The sequence below is a fragment of the Chiloscyllium plagiosum genome, unplaced genomic scaffold, assembly GCF_037043375.1.
Source record: "Chiloscyllium plagiosum isolate Xiang-an unplaced genomic scaffold, Cpla_swu_hap1 HiC_scaffold_13, whole genome shotgun sequence".
In the NCBI taxonomy this organism is placed as follows: domain Eukaryota; kingdom Metazoa; phylum Chordata; class Chondrichthyes; order Orectolobiformes; family Hemiscylliidae; genus Chiloscyllium; species Chiloscyllium plagiosum.
The window spans coordinates 29,832,723-29,849,034 of NW_028270151.1; the positions used below are offsets into that span (position 1 = coordinate 29,832,723).

Genomic DNA, 16,312 nt, shown 5'->3' on the forward strand with positions numbered 1-16,312 from the left:
TCCTCTGTACTGCCAGATTACTACCTGGGCCCTCAATTTGTCTATTTTATTTACTAAACCCTTTGGTTTTATGTTCTAACTTTTGTTTATCTGCCTTTGATAATGCAATCACCAATTTTGTACATCTTTGAGTGATAGTGAGTGATATTTTTAGCTGGTCTGCCCCAACTCCACTTTTTCCTACAGTGGGCCCCATTATTTATATTAAGCGATTTTCAATTAAGCAAGATTTCACTGGAACGCAACCACTGTGTTATAGGAGAACTTTGTACTGGCATTGGGGGCAGTTCAACAGTGATTTACTAGGCTGATTCCTGGGATGAAAGGGTTGACTTATAAGGAAAGGCTAAACAGGTTAGACCTTTACTCATTAGAAATAAGAATGGGGGGTGGGATCTTATTGAAACATATAAAACTCAGAGGGCTTGATAGGATGGATATGGAGAAGTGTTTCCACGAGTAGGGGAATCCCCAACTAAGGGACAGTTCCAGAAAAAGAGCACATCCATTTAAAAAAATATGAGGAAAGATATTCTCCTAGAAGGTAGTGAATATCTGAAATTTTCTACCCCACAGCATTTGAGGCTAGATCACTGAAAATATGTAAAGAGGAAATAAGTAGATAGATTTTTGAAATGGAAGAGTTGGGGCTCTTGAGTGGGATCTCTGGTTTGCTGCAGTTAAAACTCACCATAATCCTGAAGTTTATTTTTCCTGCAACAGTTTGTGAAAGCTGTGACTTAACTGATAAGTTAGAAACCTTTTATAAAGGAACCATACACCCTGTATCTGATACCAAGCAGTGGAAGAAAAACAACTGAAGCAATGGCTGATCAGCAGAAAAGACACAAGGGCCATCACACAATATTTTACAACATGTCTGTCTGTGTAAGGGGTAATTTCTTAGGTGATTAAGGTTTTAATTAATAGTGTTAAAGGACAAAGATTTCGAATGGTTTACCTGTAAATGGTGATTCTTGTTCAGTACAGAAACCTGTTCCATGATTTCTATCAACATAGAGGTCTGAATGTCACATAATTTGGGGAACTTTCCATCTTTCATAAAATCTTTAACTTCTGGGGTGACTCTGGGAATAGAGGGGCACAATTTCCAGCTTTCTAGCCCAGTAAGGCACAACAATGCTCACATATTCCCTTTCTCTCGTGATGTACCCTTGAACTGTAGGGTGTCCACATCTAGAACTGTGCAGTCCATGTTCCTTTCAGATTCATGGCTGCACCAGTGACACTAGCTGCTGGTCCAAGTTCTGAAATGTGGAGCTGCTGCCACAGTCAACACTTGCTGCACAAACAGTTATCAAGGAGCCATGAATTATATTGGAGAACTTACGTTACACAGGGCATGCATTCAAGGCTGCAGTCATCCAACCATTACTTTATTCATTAACTCAAACTTTGATATGACTGATGTGATGGCATTACCGAGGGATTCCAAATCCTGGCCAGTCAGATTGCAGCTACACAGCTTCAGGACACGGAGACAAGAACTACTTTGCAACGTTCGGAGAAGTAGCCCCAGATTTCCACCGATGCATTTGTTCCAGGACACATCCAAGGTCTCTAGCTCCATCAGGTTTGGGATGGTGTCAGCTGTAATATTTAAACACAATACTTTCATTTGTGTCATCTATCTTCACAAAAATATAAAAAGACAAGCTGAATGGAACTTCTAGAGAATAGCTGGGAATAGTAGGTGGCATTGTAGTTCAGTGGTTAGCACTGCTACCTCACAACGCCAAGGATCCAGGTTCGATTCCAGCCTCGGGTAACTGTGGAATTTGCACATTCTAGCCCTGAATTTTGGATGGCTGCAAATTAATCTAATATTTCCAAGGCTATCTCCTTTAGTGACTCTGGGATACAGATTATTAACCCAGGCAATTTTTCAGACTTTAACCTCATTAATTTCCCAACTTCTCTTTTAAATTACAAATACAGATTTTCTTCAATTACTCCCTCTCATGAGATTCTTGGTTCTCCAAACGTTTCCAAGAAGCTAGTTGTGCCGTCTTTTATGAGCACTGAACCAAAATATATGCTCAATTCTTCTGCCATTTCTTTGTTCCCAGTTATAACTTGACTAAAGTTTCCACTGACTTCTGACTTAAAGGGAACTAAATTTGTCTTTGTTAATCTTTTTCTCTTCACAGAATTTTAGAAGCTTTATGGTTGGTTCTTAAGTTCCTTGTAAATTTACTCTCATGTTACTTTCTCTCCTTGATCAATCTTTTTGCCCTCGTTTGCTGAATTCTAAACTACTCCCAGTCCTCAGGCTCACTGCTTTATCCAACAATGTTATATGTCTGGTCTTTGGATCTAATACAATCCCGAATTCCATTTGGAGAGCCAACGCAGACCCAATGACCCAAGGCTGAGTCACCTTTCCTGTTTTATTTTTGCACCAGATGGGAATGAATAATTGTTGTTCAGTATACTTATGATTCCTCACATACTGGAACAGCCCACACCCAAATACAGCTAGACCTGGACAAATTTGACGAGGCACGTAAATAACATAGCTACGAGAGCAGGTCAGATGCTCAGAATCCCGCAGCAAGGATCTCACCTCCTGACTCCCCAGAGCCTATAAAGGCACAACTGAGATGGAGTATTCCCCATTTGCCTGGATGAGTGTAGCTCCAACGACTCTCAAATAGCTTGACACCATCCAAGTCAAAGCAACCTGCATGATTAGCACTACATTTGCTATGTCCACCACGGACAACCTGTTGTAACAGTGTATACCATGAACAAGATGCATCACAGAAATTGACTAAGGCTCTGTATCAGCATCTTCCAACCCAGTCCCAGTACAAACTAGAAGGAAAAAGGCAGGAAATATATGAGAACACCACCCATCTGCAAGTTTCCATCTAAGCTATTCACTGTCCTAATTTGGAAATACATCACAGCACCTTCAGTGTCACTGTGATTGGTGGTAATATACTAGTAGGGACTGAGAATTGGTTAGCAGATAGGAAAATAGTGTTGGAATAGAAAGGGTTATTTTCACAGTAGAAGGCTAAAGGAGACTTGCAGGGATCACTGTCGTGACCCCAGCTATTCACAACATAGAATCCAGAGTGTGGAGACAGACCCCTCAGCCCAACAAGTCCACACTGACTCTCCAAAGAGTAACCCATCTAGACCCACTCCCCCACCCTATTACTATATATTTTATCCTGACTAATGCACCTAACCTACACATCACTGAACACTCAGGGCAATTTAGCATGGCCAATTCATCTAATCAGAACATCTTTGGACTGTGGGAGGAAATTGGAGCACCCAGAGGAAACCTACACAGACACAGGGAGAATGTGCAAACTCCACACAGACAGTCACCAGAGGCTGGAATTGAACCCAGGATCCTGGCGCTGAGGCAGCAGTGCTAACGACTGAGCCACCATGCTGCCCTATATGTATCAACAGTCTGGATGAAAGAATTTAGTTCAAGTTTAATAGCTCCAACTTTGCAGATGACAAAACTAGGCACATATGAAGGAAGTAAAAAGGGCTACAGGTTGATGTGGAGAAGTTGATTGAGTGAGCAAATGCTTGGCAGATGCAAGATAACAGCCTAAAAAACTCTAGCAGTTGTGCTAAACAAATTTCCATTTCATAAATATATGTTGCCTTTTCATCATAACATAAGCAATTTGTAAATGTCTTGCTACCTGTCCTTTTATAAGCCTCCCACCATTCACCTTCCAGAGACTTCAAATCCTCCATAAACTCTCATTAGCACAGATTTGTTCATTGCTGCAAACTTCTAGCATTACGGAGCCATTTCAAGGAAAATTATTTCATCATATGACACCAATCTCCCAAAAGTAAAACATTCACTTCTTGAATCACAGCAGCAATTTTCTTACCTAATTCCACAATTGATTCCTCGGATAAGTTACAATTGTTGGCTACAAGAGTTGTTAATCTTGGTAAAAACCGCAGGCGGGCAATCAGGTGTCTCAGAGAATTTCCTATATTCTTATTCAGTGCTAAATTCAGCACTTGCAGACTGGACAGTAAGGGCAGTATCTGGGCTATAGAAGGGAAAAAAACATAACACCACAGTGAAGTAGGTAACTGATTGGTGAGTGTGGTTTTGCTTGTTTTAACTTTTGTGAATATGCATGTAGTAACAACTGCAAGGTTGTATTTCTAATAACATTTGCCAGCAGTAACACTTATTATAGATAATTGTTCAAATCATTTAAGAAACTAATGCTGGAGTAAAAATGCTAAAATATTGAGTATTAATAAGTTAATTGTTAAAAGTTGGTGAGCATGGTTTTATTTTTAAGTGATATTTACAACATTATGAGTGATATTTATAAAGTGTGTTAAATGTCTAGGATTTTTCAGTATTATTCAGTTTTATTATTAGCAGTATGGTTTCTTAGAATTGGTGTTTACTATTAGCAATAGCAAAGTTAAACTTAAAAGTAAATGGCTGGGCTGTCAATCTCAGAAACACACACCAAGTACAATATGCAAACTCAAGGATGCTTCCAGTGTCCTGCATATTCATTTGAGAGGCAAGGCTCATGTCATTGTGGTGTATTCGTGGGGTTTAGAGCTACATGGATAACACATTTGCAAATGTGGTCACCCTGCAGCATGTGTTAAGAGATCTTTAGGAAGGACAGAAAAGTGGAAAAGGAGATGGGGTGGCATTGTTAGTGAAAGAGTAAATCAGTGTAATGATGAGACAGCACACAGTTAAGTGTTGGACCCTGGGGAGTGTTGCCGAGCAGAGGGACACATTATTTTTGAAAGTTGTATAACAGGGTTGTTAAGACGACATTTAGCATGCTTGCCTTCATTGCTCAGAGCACCGAGTATAGGAGCTGGGATGTCACGTTGCGGCCATACAGGACATTGGTGAGGCCACTTTCGGAATACTATGTGCAGTTCTGGTTGTCCTACCAGAGGAAAGATATTATTAAATTGGAGACTGTTCAGAAAAGGTTTACCACGATACTGCTAGGACAGGAAGATTTGTGATGCAAGGAGAGGCTGGATAAGCCGGTACTTTTTTCACTGCAATAAAGGTGGTTAAGGAGTCATTTTATTGGACATCTATAAAATCATGAGGGGCATGGGTAAAGTGAAGAGCAAAAAGGTCTTTTCCCTAGGGTTGGGGAAATCAAAACTAAGGGGCATATTTTTAAGACAAGAGGAGAAAGTTTCAAAAAGGAACCCAAGGGGCAACTTTTTGCAGAGGGTGGTTAGTGTGTGGAATGAATTGCCAAAGGAAGTTTTAGACACAGGTACAATTGTAAACATTTAAAAGACATTTGGACAGGTACACGACGAGGAGAGTTTGGAGGGATATGGACTAAAGGTAGGGAAATGGAATTAGTTTGGTTTGGGAAACTTGATTGGCATATACAAGTTGGATCAAAGGGCCTGTTTCCATGCTACAAGACTCTATAATCCTTGCAAGAAACAAGATATAAGGAATTGTGGTTAAGGTAACTTTGAGAGTTGGGTTTGTAGTGGAATTTGTCATCAACCTATCCCCAGGCACAGGCAAATCAATGAACGGAAGATTCAGAAATGGAACAGGTCGAAGTGAGACAAGGATGAAGAACATTGGAAGCAGAATTAAAAATCTTTTCCAATGCTGGCTCAGAGCAGGAAGAGATACCAACAATGTCATTGGTGTATCAGGGAAAGAGCGCTTTGCGCTGCCCAAGCAGGATTGGAACAGGCCTTGTACTAAACTTCTGTAAGACAATAAATTGGCCTCAGCTGAAGTTTTGGGCATCACACTTTGGGAAGGACAAGATGACATTGCAGAAAGAGTGAAAGAGACGTTTATGAGAATGGATCCAGGAATGAAGAACTTGAATGATGAGGAATTAATAGAGAAATTAAGACAATTCGCCTTGGAGAAAGAAATGCTTGAATGGAGATTTGAAAGAGTCACTAGAAATCCTGAAGGAGAGAGAAGATGGGCAGATGAAATAATTTCTATTGATGGAGAAAAAGCAAGAACCAGAAGCCATAGAAGTATAGAAAACAGAAGACGACTCAAAAAAAAAATGTTTTCCTGCAGCAAGTGATTAGGATCTGAAATACTACCTGAACATGTGGTAGAGACAGGCCCAAATGGAATAGGACTGTTATCTGAACAAGATTAAAGTGGTGCTGGAAGAGCACAACAGGTCAGGCAGCATCTGAAGAGCAGGAAAATTGACGTTTCGGGCAAAAGCCCTTCATCAGGAATGAGGTTGGGAGCCTCAGGGGTGAAAAGATAAATGGGAGGGGATGGGGCTGGGGAGAAGGTAGCTGAGAGTGAAATAGGTGGACAGAGGTGGGGTAAAGATGATAGGTTGGAGAGGAGGCTGGAGCGGATAGGTGGGAAGGAAGATTGACAGGTGGACAGGTCATGAAGGTGTTGCTGCATAGGAAGGTTGGAACTGGGCTAAGATGTGTGCTTGTGTGCGAGGGGAAATGATTCTGGGGTTGAAGGCGGAAGAGGAGGCCTTCTTCCTCCAGGGATCGGGTGGTGAGGGAGTGGCAATGGAGGCAGCCCAGGACCTGCATGGCCTCGTCAGAGTGGGAGGGGGAGTTGAAAAGCTCAGCCATGGGACGATGGGGTTAATTGGTACGGGTGTCCCAGAGATGTTCTCTAAAGTGCTCTGCGAGAAGGTGTCCAGTCTCCCCATTGTAGAGGAAACTGCATCGGGAACAACGGATATGATAAATGACACGTGTGGAAGTGCAGGTGAAATTTTGATGGATGTGGAAGGCTCCTTTAGGGCCTTGGATGGAGGTGAGGGAGGAGGTGTGGGCACAGGTTTTGCAATTCCTGCGGTGGCAGGGGAAGGTGCCAGGACGGGAGGGTGGCTTGTTAAGTGGCATGAACCTGACCAGGTAGTCACGGAGGGAACAGTCTTTGCAGAAAGCGGATAGGAGTGGGGAGGGAAATATATCCCTGGTGGTGGGGTCCTTTTATAGGTAGTGGAAATGTCGGCAGATGATGCGATTTATGCGGAAGTTGGTGGGGTGGAAGGTGAGGACCAAGGGTTTGCCCTTGTTGCGGCTGGAGGGGTGGGGTTCAAGGGCGGAGGTACGGGATGTGGATGAGATGCGTTGGAGGGCATCTTCACCCACATGGGAGGGAAAGTTTGGTCTTTAAAGGAAGCAGCTGTCTGGGGTGTTCTGTCGTGAGACTGATCCTCTTGGGAGGAGATATGGCAGAGACAGAGGAATTGGGAATGCTGGATAGCATTTTTGCAGGAGGTAGGGTGGGAGGTGGTGTAATCCAGGTAGCTGTGGGAGTCGGTGGGTTTGTAAAAAAAATGTCAGTGTTAAATCAACCCTCGTGGATGGAGATGGAGGGGTCTAGAAGAGGAGAGAGGTGTCAGAGATGGTCCAGGTGAATTTAAGGTCAAGGTGGAATGTGTTGGTGAAGTTGATGAACTGTTCGACCTCCTCATGGGAACACAAGGTTGCGCCAATGCAGTCATCAATGTAGCAGAGGAAGAAGTGGGGAGTGGTGCCAATGTAACTCCAGAAGATGGACTGTTCTATGTAGCTGACAAAGAGACAGGAATAGTTGGGGCCCATGGCTACCCCTTTCGTCTGGAGGAAGTGTGAGGATTGGAAGGAGAAATTGTTGAGGTTGAGGACCAGTTCAACCAAACGAAAAAGAGTGTCAGTGGAAGGGTACTGGTGGGGACGTCAGGTGAGGAAGAAACGGAGGGCTTGGAGGCCCTGGTCATGGCGGATGGAGGTGTAAGAGGGACTGGATGTCCATGGTGAAGATGAGGCATTGGGGGCCGGTAAATGGAAGTCTTGGAAGAGGTGGAGGGTGTGGCTGGTGTACCAAATATCTCCCCCAACTTTACCCCAGTTCCAATATTGTACCTGTTGCTCCGATGCAGTCTCCTCTACATTGGGGAGACTGGACAATTTCTCAGAGTGCTTCAGAGAACATCTCCAGGGCACCCGCACCAATTAACCACATCGCCCCATGGCCGAACATTTCAACTCCCCCTCCCACTCTGCCAAGGACATGGAGGTCCTGGGCCTCCTTCACCACCCAAGGCCTGGAGGAAGAACACCTCGGGACCTTCCAATCCCATGGCTTCAATGTGGACTTCACCAGTTTCCTCATTTCCCCTTCCCCCAACTTTACCCCAGCTCCAACCTTCCAACTCAACACCATCCTCATGACCTGTCAGTCGTCCTTCCCACCTATTTGCCTCACCCTATCACCTTCTCCGCCTATTGCACACTCAGCTGCCTTCTCCCAAGCCCCACCTTCCTCCCATTTATCTCTCCATCCCCAAGGCTCCCAGCCTCATTCCTGATTAAGGGCTTTTACCTGAAACGTCGATTTTCCTGCTCTTCAGATGCTGCCTAACCTGCTGTGTTTTTCCACCACCACTCTAATCTCCAGCATCTGCAGTACCCACTTCTGCCCCGTGATCTGAACAAGAACATTGTGTAATATTACTTGGAGAACCAGCACAGACACAATGACCCATGGGGCCTCAATCTACACTGTAGCCATTCTGTGGTTCATTATAATACGGTCATAGGGTCAGTTGCTAATGCCCTTTAGCAGCCAGACACTGAGGCAACAGCTGATATTTCATCTGAGCCCAGTTCCTGGTCAGCAATGGGACAATGAAAGATGCATTCTAAAATTTCAAATTGGAACAGAAATGGGAAGTTGCCTTGTTTCTCTTACAATGCTACTCCATTCGAGTGACATTAAAACAAACTTCAAAATAACAAGTGGGAAAATATTCAATTTTCTGCCACTACCTTTCTTAATGAATACAAATTCTCATTTTTAAAACATTCCCTCCAAGGTTTCCTCCTGGAGGGGTGTTCAGCTGTTAAGAATAGTACAGAACAGTTGATGGCAGCTTTACTCACTGAGAGCAGAAACATCATCTTCAGTCAATGAGCACCGATGTACATCAAACACTTGGAGCTGTTTGAAGTTTGATAAATGGGCTGCTGTCTCATTGAAACTACCTCCAATGTCATTACAGGAGAACACCAACTTCTTCATACAAGGCACACATTCTAGTGCATCACCTGCAGATATGGAGACAAATTTATTAAAAGTAAATGTTGATTGGAGACATATTGGAACTGATCAGATCAGACTGCACTGTTAAACCTCTTACAACCAGTGATGCTGAATAACAGAACTCATTCTTTCCTTAATTTTATTCACAATGTGAGACGTTACAAATATTTAAATCCTCAGTCAACAACTCACAGCAGTATCCCTTTGACAGTGCAGCACTTGATCACTAGTGGGTTTTTTTTAAAAAGAAAAACAAGTTTCGACACCAACAATGCAATCCAAAACCATTAGATTCAGAATCACTACAGTGTGGAAGCAGGCCATTTGGCCCATTGAGTCTACACTATCCCTCCCAAAAAGAGTGTCCCATCTCCATTACCCTATAGTGAATGAAAGTGGTAGAGCGTGAGCCTTGGTGAAGTAGGTTCAATAGTAAAGATGGAGTGAACATCAGGTAGTAGAGAGACAATGGTGGTACTTACGCTGGCAAAGTGGAGAAGGTCTTGGACCTTCTGCCTACAGAGCTATGTATCTATCCAGATGGAGCAGACTGCCATCCAGGTTAAAGCAATCTCAGACCAGGCTGATGTCATCAGCCCTGGTGGCAAAACAGGAGACTGACTCCCCCACTTCTCTTATGTCCAGGGGAATGTTAGACACCAGGTAGGGCAACTCTAGACACTGTTTGTCGGGGGGGACCTAAAGACCTTTAAAGTTGGTACAGGCACAGAGCTGACAGGGAGTCCTGGAATATTCAAGGAGCAGCAATTTGTTCTGGGAATGGTGTTGAACAAGTTGGGGCTAAAATCAAAAATGTGGGGCCCTTTGAGACAGGATTAGATAGTTAATGAGGCAAGTTTGGCAAGACACAATGAAAACATGTGCTAGGCCTTGTGAATATCACTCAAGAAAAAAAAACTGATGCAACTTGCACTTATCAAACAGAAAGGTGAGCTTCAGCCCAATAGCCAATTCCTGCTTCCTCAGTGTTCATTACCAATCTGTGCCAGCTGTCTTTAAAAGGTAAATCATGTTTGATCAACTTGTTTAAGCATTTTGGTTATACCTTCTCTGTTGCATGATCAGCATAGTGCAGAAGATTATACCTGGAAGGTTCGAAAAATGTGCTGTATGGGAAGCTCATTAGGGTTCTTGTGGAGGAGTAATAGTATCTGTACCACTGGGTCAGAGGTCTAAATTAAAGTCACAGCTGTTCCAGGTCATCCTGTTTGAACAGATTAATTAGAAATATCCTTAGGAAGTCTAGGTGGCAGACAATTGTCTCAGTGACAGGAACAAAGGATGATGGATAAATGAATGTTTTTCAGACGGTGGGGGTGGGGGTGTTTTGCAGTATTGCGATCCTTGGTTTTTCCTCAAAATGTAATTAATGGACTCTATTAGTGAACAGGGCAGCATTTCAAAGTTTTTCTAGGATAGAAAACTTGAGAGAATTGTAAATAGTGAAGAGGTCAATGCAGAACTTCATAAAGAAAATTGTTGAAAATTTGAAGTGAATGGATAGATGGCAGATGAAGTTCAATGCAGAGAAATGGGAGGTGATACATTTGAGGAAAGAACATGGAGAGATTCTATATAAATAAAGTTCAAAATAAAATAAAATAAACCCAAAAAGAAGAAAAGAAACTTGGGTGGGTATGTGCTTAAATCATTAAAAGGTGGCAGGACATCTGGAGAGATCAGTTAACAAAGCATGCAGTATCCTCTACTTTATTAATGGAGCGTAAAATACAAGAACAAAGAGGGTCTGCTAAGCTTATAGGGCACTGTTTAGATCTAAACTGGGGTATTGTACACTGAGCAGGCCTGGGAGCCGCACATCCAGAAGGGATGTAAACACAGAACATGCAGAAGAGCTTTACGAGAATGGCTCTAGGGATGAGACGCTTGAGTTATGGAGTTAGATTGGAAAAGGTCAGGGTCGTTTGCCTTGCAGAGGTGAAGGCTGAAGGATGATTCAACTGTAGTTTGCAAAATCATGAGTGTGGACAAAGTAGTTAGTGAGAAACTGTTTCCACTTGCAAGAGATTGAAAACATTTAGAACAATTTGCAAAAGCAACAAATGTGATGCAAATTAAAAAAAAATTTTACATAGGGAGTAGTTAAGATCAGCAAAACACTGTCTGGACGTATGGTGGAATCAGGTTCAAGAGAACATCAAATAATTAAATTTGAAGAGAAACAGCATGCAGGGTTACAGGGAAAAGACAGGAAAATAGTTTTGAGTGAGATGTTCATTCAGAGAGTTTGTGCAGATGTGATGGCTTCAAATAGCTTCCATCTGCACCCTAACAATTCTGGAACTCTAACGTTTATTTTGTTTATTCAAAACTCTGGAATTCTGTGGCTTTATTTTCCTGGTAAGTAACTGCAATTTCAAACTTGGTTTACTTGCTTAAAGTGTTTATGGTCCCTAATCAGATTGCAATATAGTGATTTGGTTTGTGAATGAGAGAAATTGCAGCAAAATTTCCTTTAACTAAGGAGTTATACCAATTATCTTCCAAATTACTCATTGTAATTGTACGGCAACATTGTTATTTGTGTAGAATGCACCCAAATCCTTCTGAACATCAATTACTAGTTTCTCATTTTCTTAAGAAAAAAATGCTGTTTTACCCTTCCTACCAAAATGGATAACTTCACACTTCCATACATTTATTCCTTTTGGCATCTTCTTGCTCAATATCCCTCTGCCCCTCTTGAGGAGTAGGATCAGGAAGGGGTGTAGCAAAAAAAAAAAAACAATGGGGATGAAGGTAGATGTGAGGAGAGCTGAGAGAAGGAAAGTACAAATTAAATACAACAGGAAGAGGCTGAGTTCATCTTATTGCCACCTTAGAGAAATTACCCAAATTAATGATGCTGTCCCCTCTTAATCCACACAGGTGGAACTTTAATACTTGCAGATGAGGTACATGCTTCAGCTCCTGAAATAAGGTTTCCAGACCACTTCCCACATCTTTATTCATGGAGAGATCCAGAACTTCCAATTTTGTGATAACAGACAAAGCCTGTCCTTTAGGAGAGAAATGGAAAAACGTTGTTACTGTAGATGCAAAAAATCTCCAGATTTTAAAAAAAAATCTGAATTCAGCAATTTAGCCAACTGACAAAGCTGGATAATATGACTCAAAAGAACAATTTGAAAGACAGATTCAAATTCATGGGACATTGGCACCAGTACGGAGGAAGCTGTTCCAATGGGGCAGGCTCCACCTGAATCATGCTGGAATCAGAGTTCTGGAGATCACAACTAGGGAAGTAACTAGGGCTTTATATTAAAGTCATAGGGTAGGTTCTGTTGCACAGAAAATAAAATCAAAGGTAAAAGAGAAGGTAGAATTTCAGGTTAGTGAAGGGGTTGATTGTTACCAGAGGGAAAAAAAAAAGGTGACAATGTGCTAATGTCATACTGTATTAAGGAACCATAAAAGTTCAGGGAAACTTGACAGGAGAACAAACTTAAAGGCTTTGTATCTTAACGCACAAAGCATTCAGAATAAGTTAGATGAACTGATGGTGCAAATCAAGGTACATGAATATGATCTCATAGCCATTATGGGAACATGGTTACAAGGAATCAAAACTGTGAATTTAACATTCAGGAATATTTGACCTTTTGGAGAGGCAGAAGGGATGGAGAAGGTGGTGGGATAGCACCGTAATAAGAGAAGAAATAAGGACAGTTGTGAGAGATGATCTTGGCTTGGATGATGTAGAGTCCATTTTGGCAAAAGTAAAAATAGCAAGGGAAAAGAAGACAGATAAGAGTAATGTACAGACCTCCACACACTAGATATTATGTCCAAAAGGTATATCAACAAATAACTGCCTCATGTTGAAAAGAAAGAGCAATAATTATGGTGATCTTCATGTTGATCAAATTAATGAAAATGAAAATGCAAACAATAGCTCCAACAATAAATTCATAGAATGCATCAGGGTTAGCTTCCTAGAGCAATGTCATGAAGCCAACCAGTGTGACAATGAAGCTCCTTGAACAAGGTTAGGTTGTCCTTGGTTGTCTTTGCGACCCTTCTGGGAAAAAAAAGAGGTTCTGTTTTATCTGCACTGATCTACTTGAAGATTTTAAGATTAAAAAAAACACTTATACAATGAAAAGGGAGTGACCAGTTGTCCCAGCTCAGCTTGTCTGATTTGTTTGGGTTTTAGCAGCTTTGAACAGCCTGGCTGCTGGTCAGTTGACAGTTGGGAATCCAAAAGAAACAGCTACATGGAAGGTGTTCCATGCGGAATCTTTCTGCCATCTCTCTCTCTCTCTCTCTCTCTCATAAGACCCTGTGTTTGATTTTACCCTTTTTGCCAAGGGGTGTTTCTGGGAATTGTTGCAGGAATTTCAACAGCATCATTATTTTTGGATAGTCCATTGGGTTTTGAATAGTTAAGCTAATCTGTTCTTTTTTGTTTGTGTTTCATTCAGTACTCTAAATAAATTCTGTTTTGTTTAAAACAGAGGAGTTTTGAACAGCTTTAGCACTCCTCAGATGTAGACTTGAAACCTGCTCAAAACTACTAGAAAAGATAGGGTCTGGGCCACCTTCTTGAAATGTGGAGGTAATGCCACGGGACTTGTAATTCTGAAATCTGGGGTCATGAGATCAAATGCCAGCGTGCATGTTTAAAAAGAGCTAGCTTCATGGTGACCTATAACCACCATCAAAAAAAAAATCCAGCTGGTTCACACACATTTAGTGAACCAGATGGGTTTTTCTGATGGTGGTTATGGGTCATCATGAAGCTAGTTTTTTTTTTAAACCGTTTGTGTTTTGTTTTGGTTTGTTCTTTAAACATGCAGTACAGGCATTTGATCCCATGACCCCAGGGTTCAAGATTACTAGTCCAGCGACTTTAGATCTTTATCTTGTACCTACCGGAGATTCCAGATCCACAACAATGGTTGACTGAACTACCTTCTGGGTTATGAGGGATGGACAATCAGTACTGACCAGAAATGCAAACATCCAATCAAAAAAAAAAACAACCAAAATAAAACTGGGCTGAAAAAAAAAAATCACTGGAGGAGGAGTGATTCAAAAAACAAAAAAAGCACAAGACAGCCATTTAACCCAAAGCCTTGTAATTCTTTCCTGATCAAGTTTAGTAAACTTGTTACTTTACACTACTAACCAGCATTCTCTTACAAATGGCAGGGTAAATTTCTTTTCCCAATGTTCAGTTTTTTTTTCCAAAAGTAGTTGATTATAAATTGACAAAAGTTGTTCTTGGGCATTACATTGAAGTTCTTGGGTCAGTTTAGTTTTGATATACTGTACCACTTGGAGGAAACCTCAATTAATTCATTATTTCTTAAAAAGGTAATTGAAGATCATGGGTCAGCCTGTACTTCCAATGTGGTGATTTTATTGTAGAGTTTTGTGCTGGTGATTCCTCAACCTCCTTGACTCTCATCTCAGTTGGATTTGCCTCCACAAGCCTTTTTAGGCAGTGCATCTCTGATCGCAACAACTCACTTCTGTTTTCTTTTTAAAAAAAAATCACCTTAAATCTCTGTCTCCTTCCAATACTTTTTCCATTAGAAAAGCATTTCTTCTTTCTTACTTTAGTAGAACTCATGACTTTGAGCATCTCTTTGCTTAGTATCTGCACCCTAGAAAACTCAGTTTACTCAGAAATTTACAGCATAGAAGGAAACTATTTAGCCCGTCGTGTCTGCACCTGTCAACAACATTCTGACAACAGACCCCATTTCCCAGTTTTTGGTCCATAGCACTGGAGCCTATAGCAAAGCAAGTGAAAATCTAATCCTGCACCAATGTTACAGGAGTTTCTGCTTGAACCAGTAAGAGAAATCAAAGGCTGTGGGGAAAAGGCAGGAAAGTAGATATGCACTGAACTGCCTGTTACCTCTTCAAATAATTTTGAGCAATAAAGTGAAAGATTTTTGAGCAAGACAAATAGGGATGGAAGGAGACTAGTCCAGAGGACAAACCATTCTAAACTATTTTGGAAATGGTCAGTTTCTGCACTATAAATACCCGATCTTCCAGTAAAACACCTTTAACAAAAACATAAGCTTGTTCCTGGATGAGGACATGCTGTGTAGGCCAGCACCTATTGCCCAGATGATAGTTAAGAGTCAAAAACATTACTGTAAGTCCAGTTTCACATGTATACAGACCAGTGCAGACTAGCAGATTTCTTTCCCCAAGGAACATTCGTGAACAATTGACAGTAGTCATATGATTGTCTTTGTGCCATTTTGTTTTATTCCAGGCTATTTTTCATTGAATTTAAAATTCAACATTTGCCATGGGATTCAAACATTTGATCCCAGAACATCAGCCTGGAGTTCTGGATTACTCAACTATTGACAGTGCCATCACATCATGGCCTCTAAATTAATGAGGATTTCTAAATTTTAAATTACTTTCTCAGAGAGCAAGATAAAAGTTCAAATTCCCACAACTTGTGCTTAATGTGACGAAATAAAACCTTGCTAAGATACAAGAAAATAAATTGGAATCAAACAATTCCTTTCTGCTTGTAATCATTACCCAAGGCTTTCGCATCCTTTGCAGTTAAGTCACAATCTACCAGCTTTAGAATCTTCAGCTTAGAGTCCACTCCGAGCTTCTGAGTAAAGAGAGACAGGTTTCCTCCCAAATCACTGTTCCAAGATAAATCAATTTCTTCAACATTTGGCAAGTGTTGAATCCAGTCACCTGCAAAATAATTTCTCAATTAGTATTCCATTTAATTTCCAGATGGGTAATTGTCAAAATAATATATTTTACATGGTAAATATCAACCGCTTTCTATCGTCAAGATTCAGGACATCTGCTCAGGGCTGGAAAGGAACTTGCAGTGTGAGGGCAAGGATGAATGCTGCGAGCCATGTATATACCAAAAACATAAGCAGGATAAGGAAAGAGGAACTGCATTGGATCGATGAGGAGCAAAAAACTAGACTGAAGAGTTGAACTTCCAAGGTAACATTCGCCAGATCATTATCTGAGCAATTAACGAATCAGCATAGAGCAAATTAGATGAGAGAAACTAGTGACTGGGAGAAGTGGGTTCAGAGTCATGGGTCAGTAGCACCAGTAACTGAGAAAGCAGGATCTGTAATGATGGGATAGTTTACACCTGAACGTGCTGCAACTGGTGTTCCAGTGGGCCACATGACTGGGGATGTAATAGGTGTCAAATAGTGGGAACAGGAA

General features: G+C 41.3%; 1 protein-coding gene across 3 annotated transcripts in view; it reads right to left on the reverse strand.

Moving 5' to 3' along the window:
* lrrc31 (leucine rich repeat containing 31) overlaps nucleotides 1–16,312 on the reverse strand; it is a 37,014-nt gene that overhangs the window by 2,331 nt on the left and 18,371 nt on the right. For 2 of the 3 annotated variants that reach the window (XM_087993443.1, XM_087993444.1), the window contains exons 6-11: nucleotides 15,644–15,811; nucleotides 11,956–12,123; nucleotides 8,923–9,087; nucleotides 4,842–4,946; nucleotides 3,897–4,064; nucleotides 1,444–1,611 (exon numbers count right to left, since the gene is read on the reverse strand). In XM_087993443.1, coding sequence (XP_087849569.1) covers nucleotides 1,444–1,611; nucleotides 3,897–4,064; nucleotides 4,842–4,946; nucleotides 8,923–9,087; nucleotides 11,956–12,123; nucleotides 15,644–15,811 — 942 coding nt within the window. The remainder of the gene's footprint in view (nucleotides 1–1,443; nucleotides 1,612–3,896; nucleotides 4,065–4,841; nucleotides 4,947–8,922; nucleotides 9,088–11,955; nucleotides 12,124–15,643; nucleotides 15,812–16,312) is intronic. The other variant, XM_043702518.2, reaches the window with a different exon arrangement.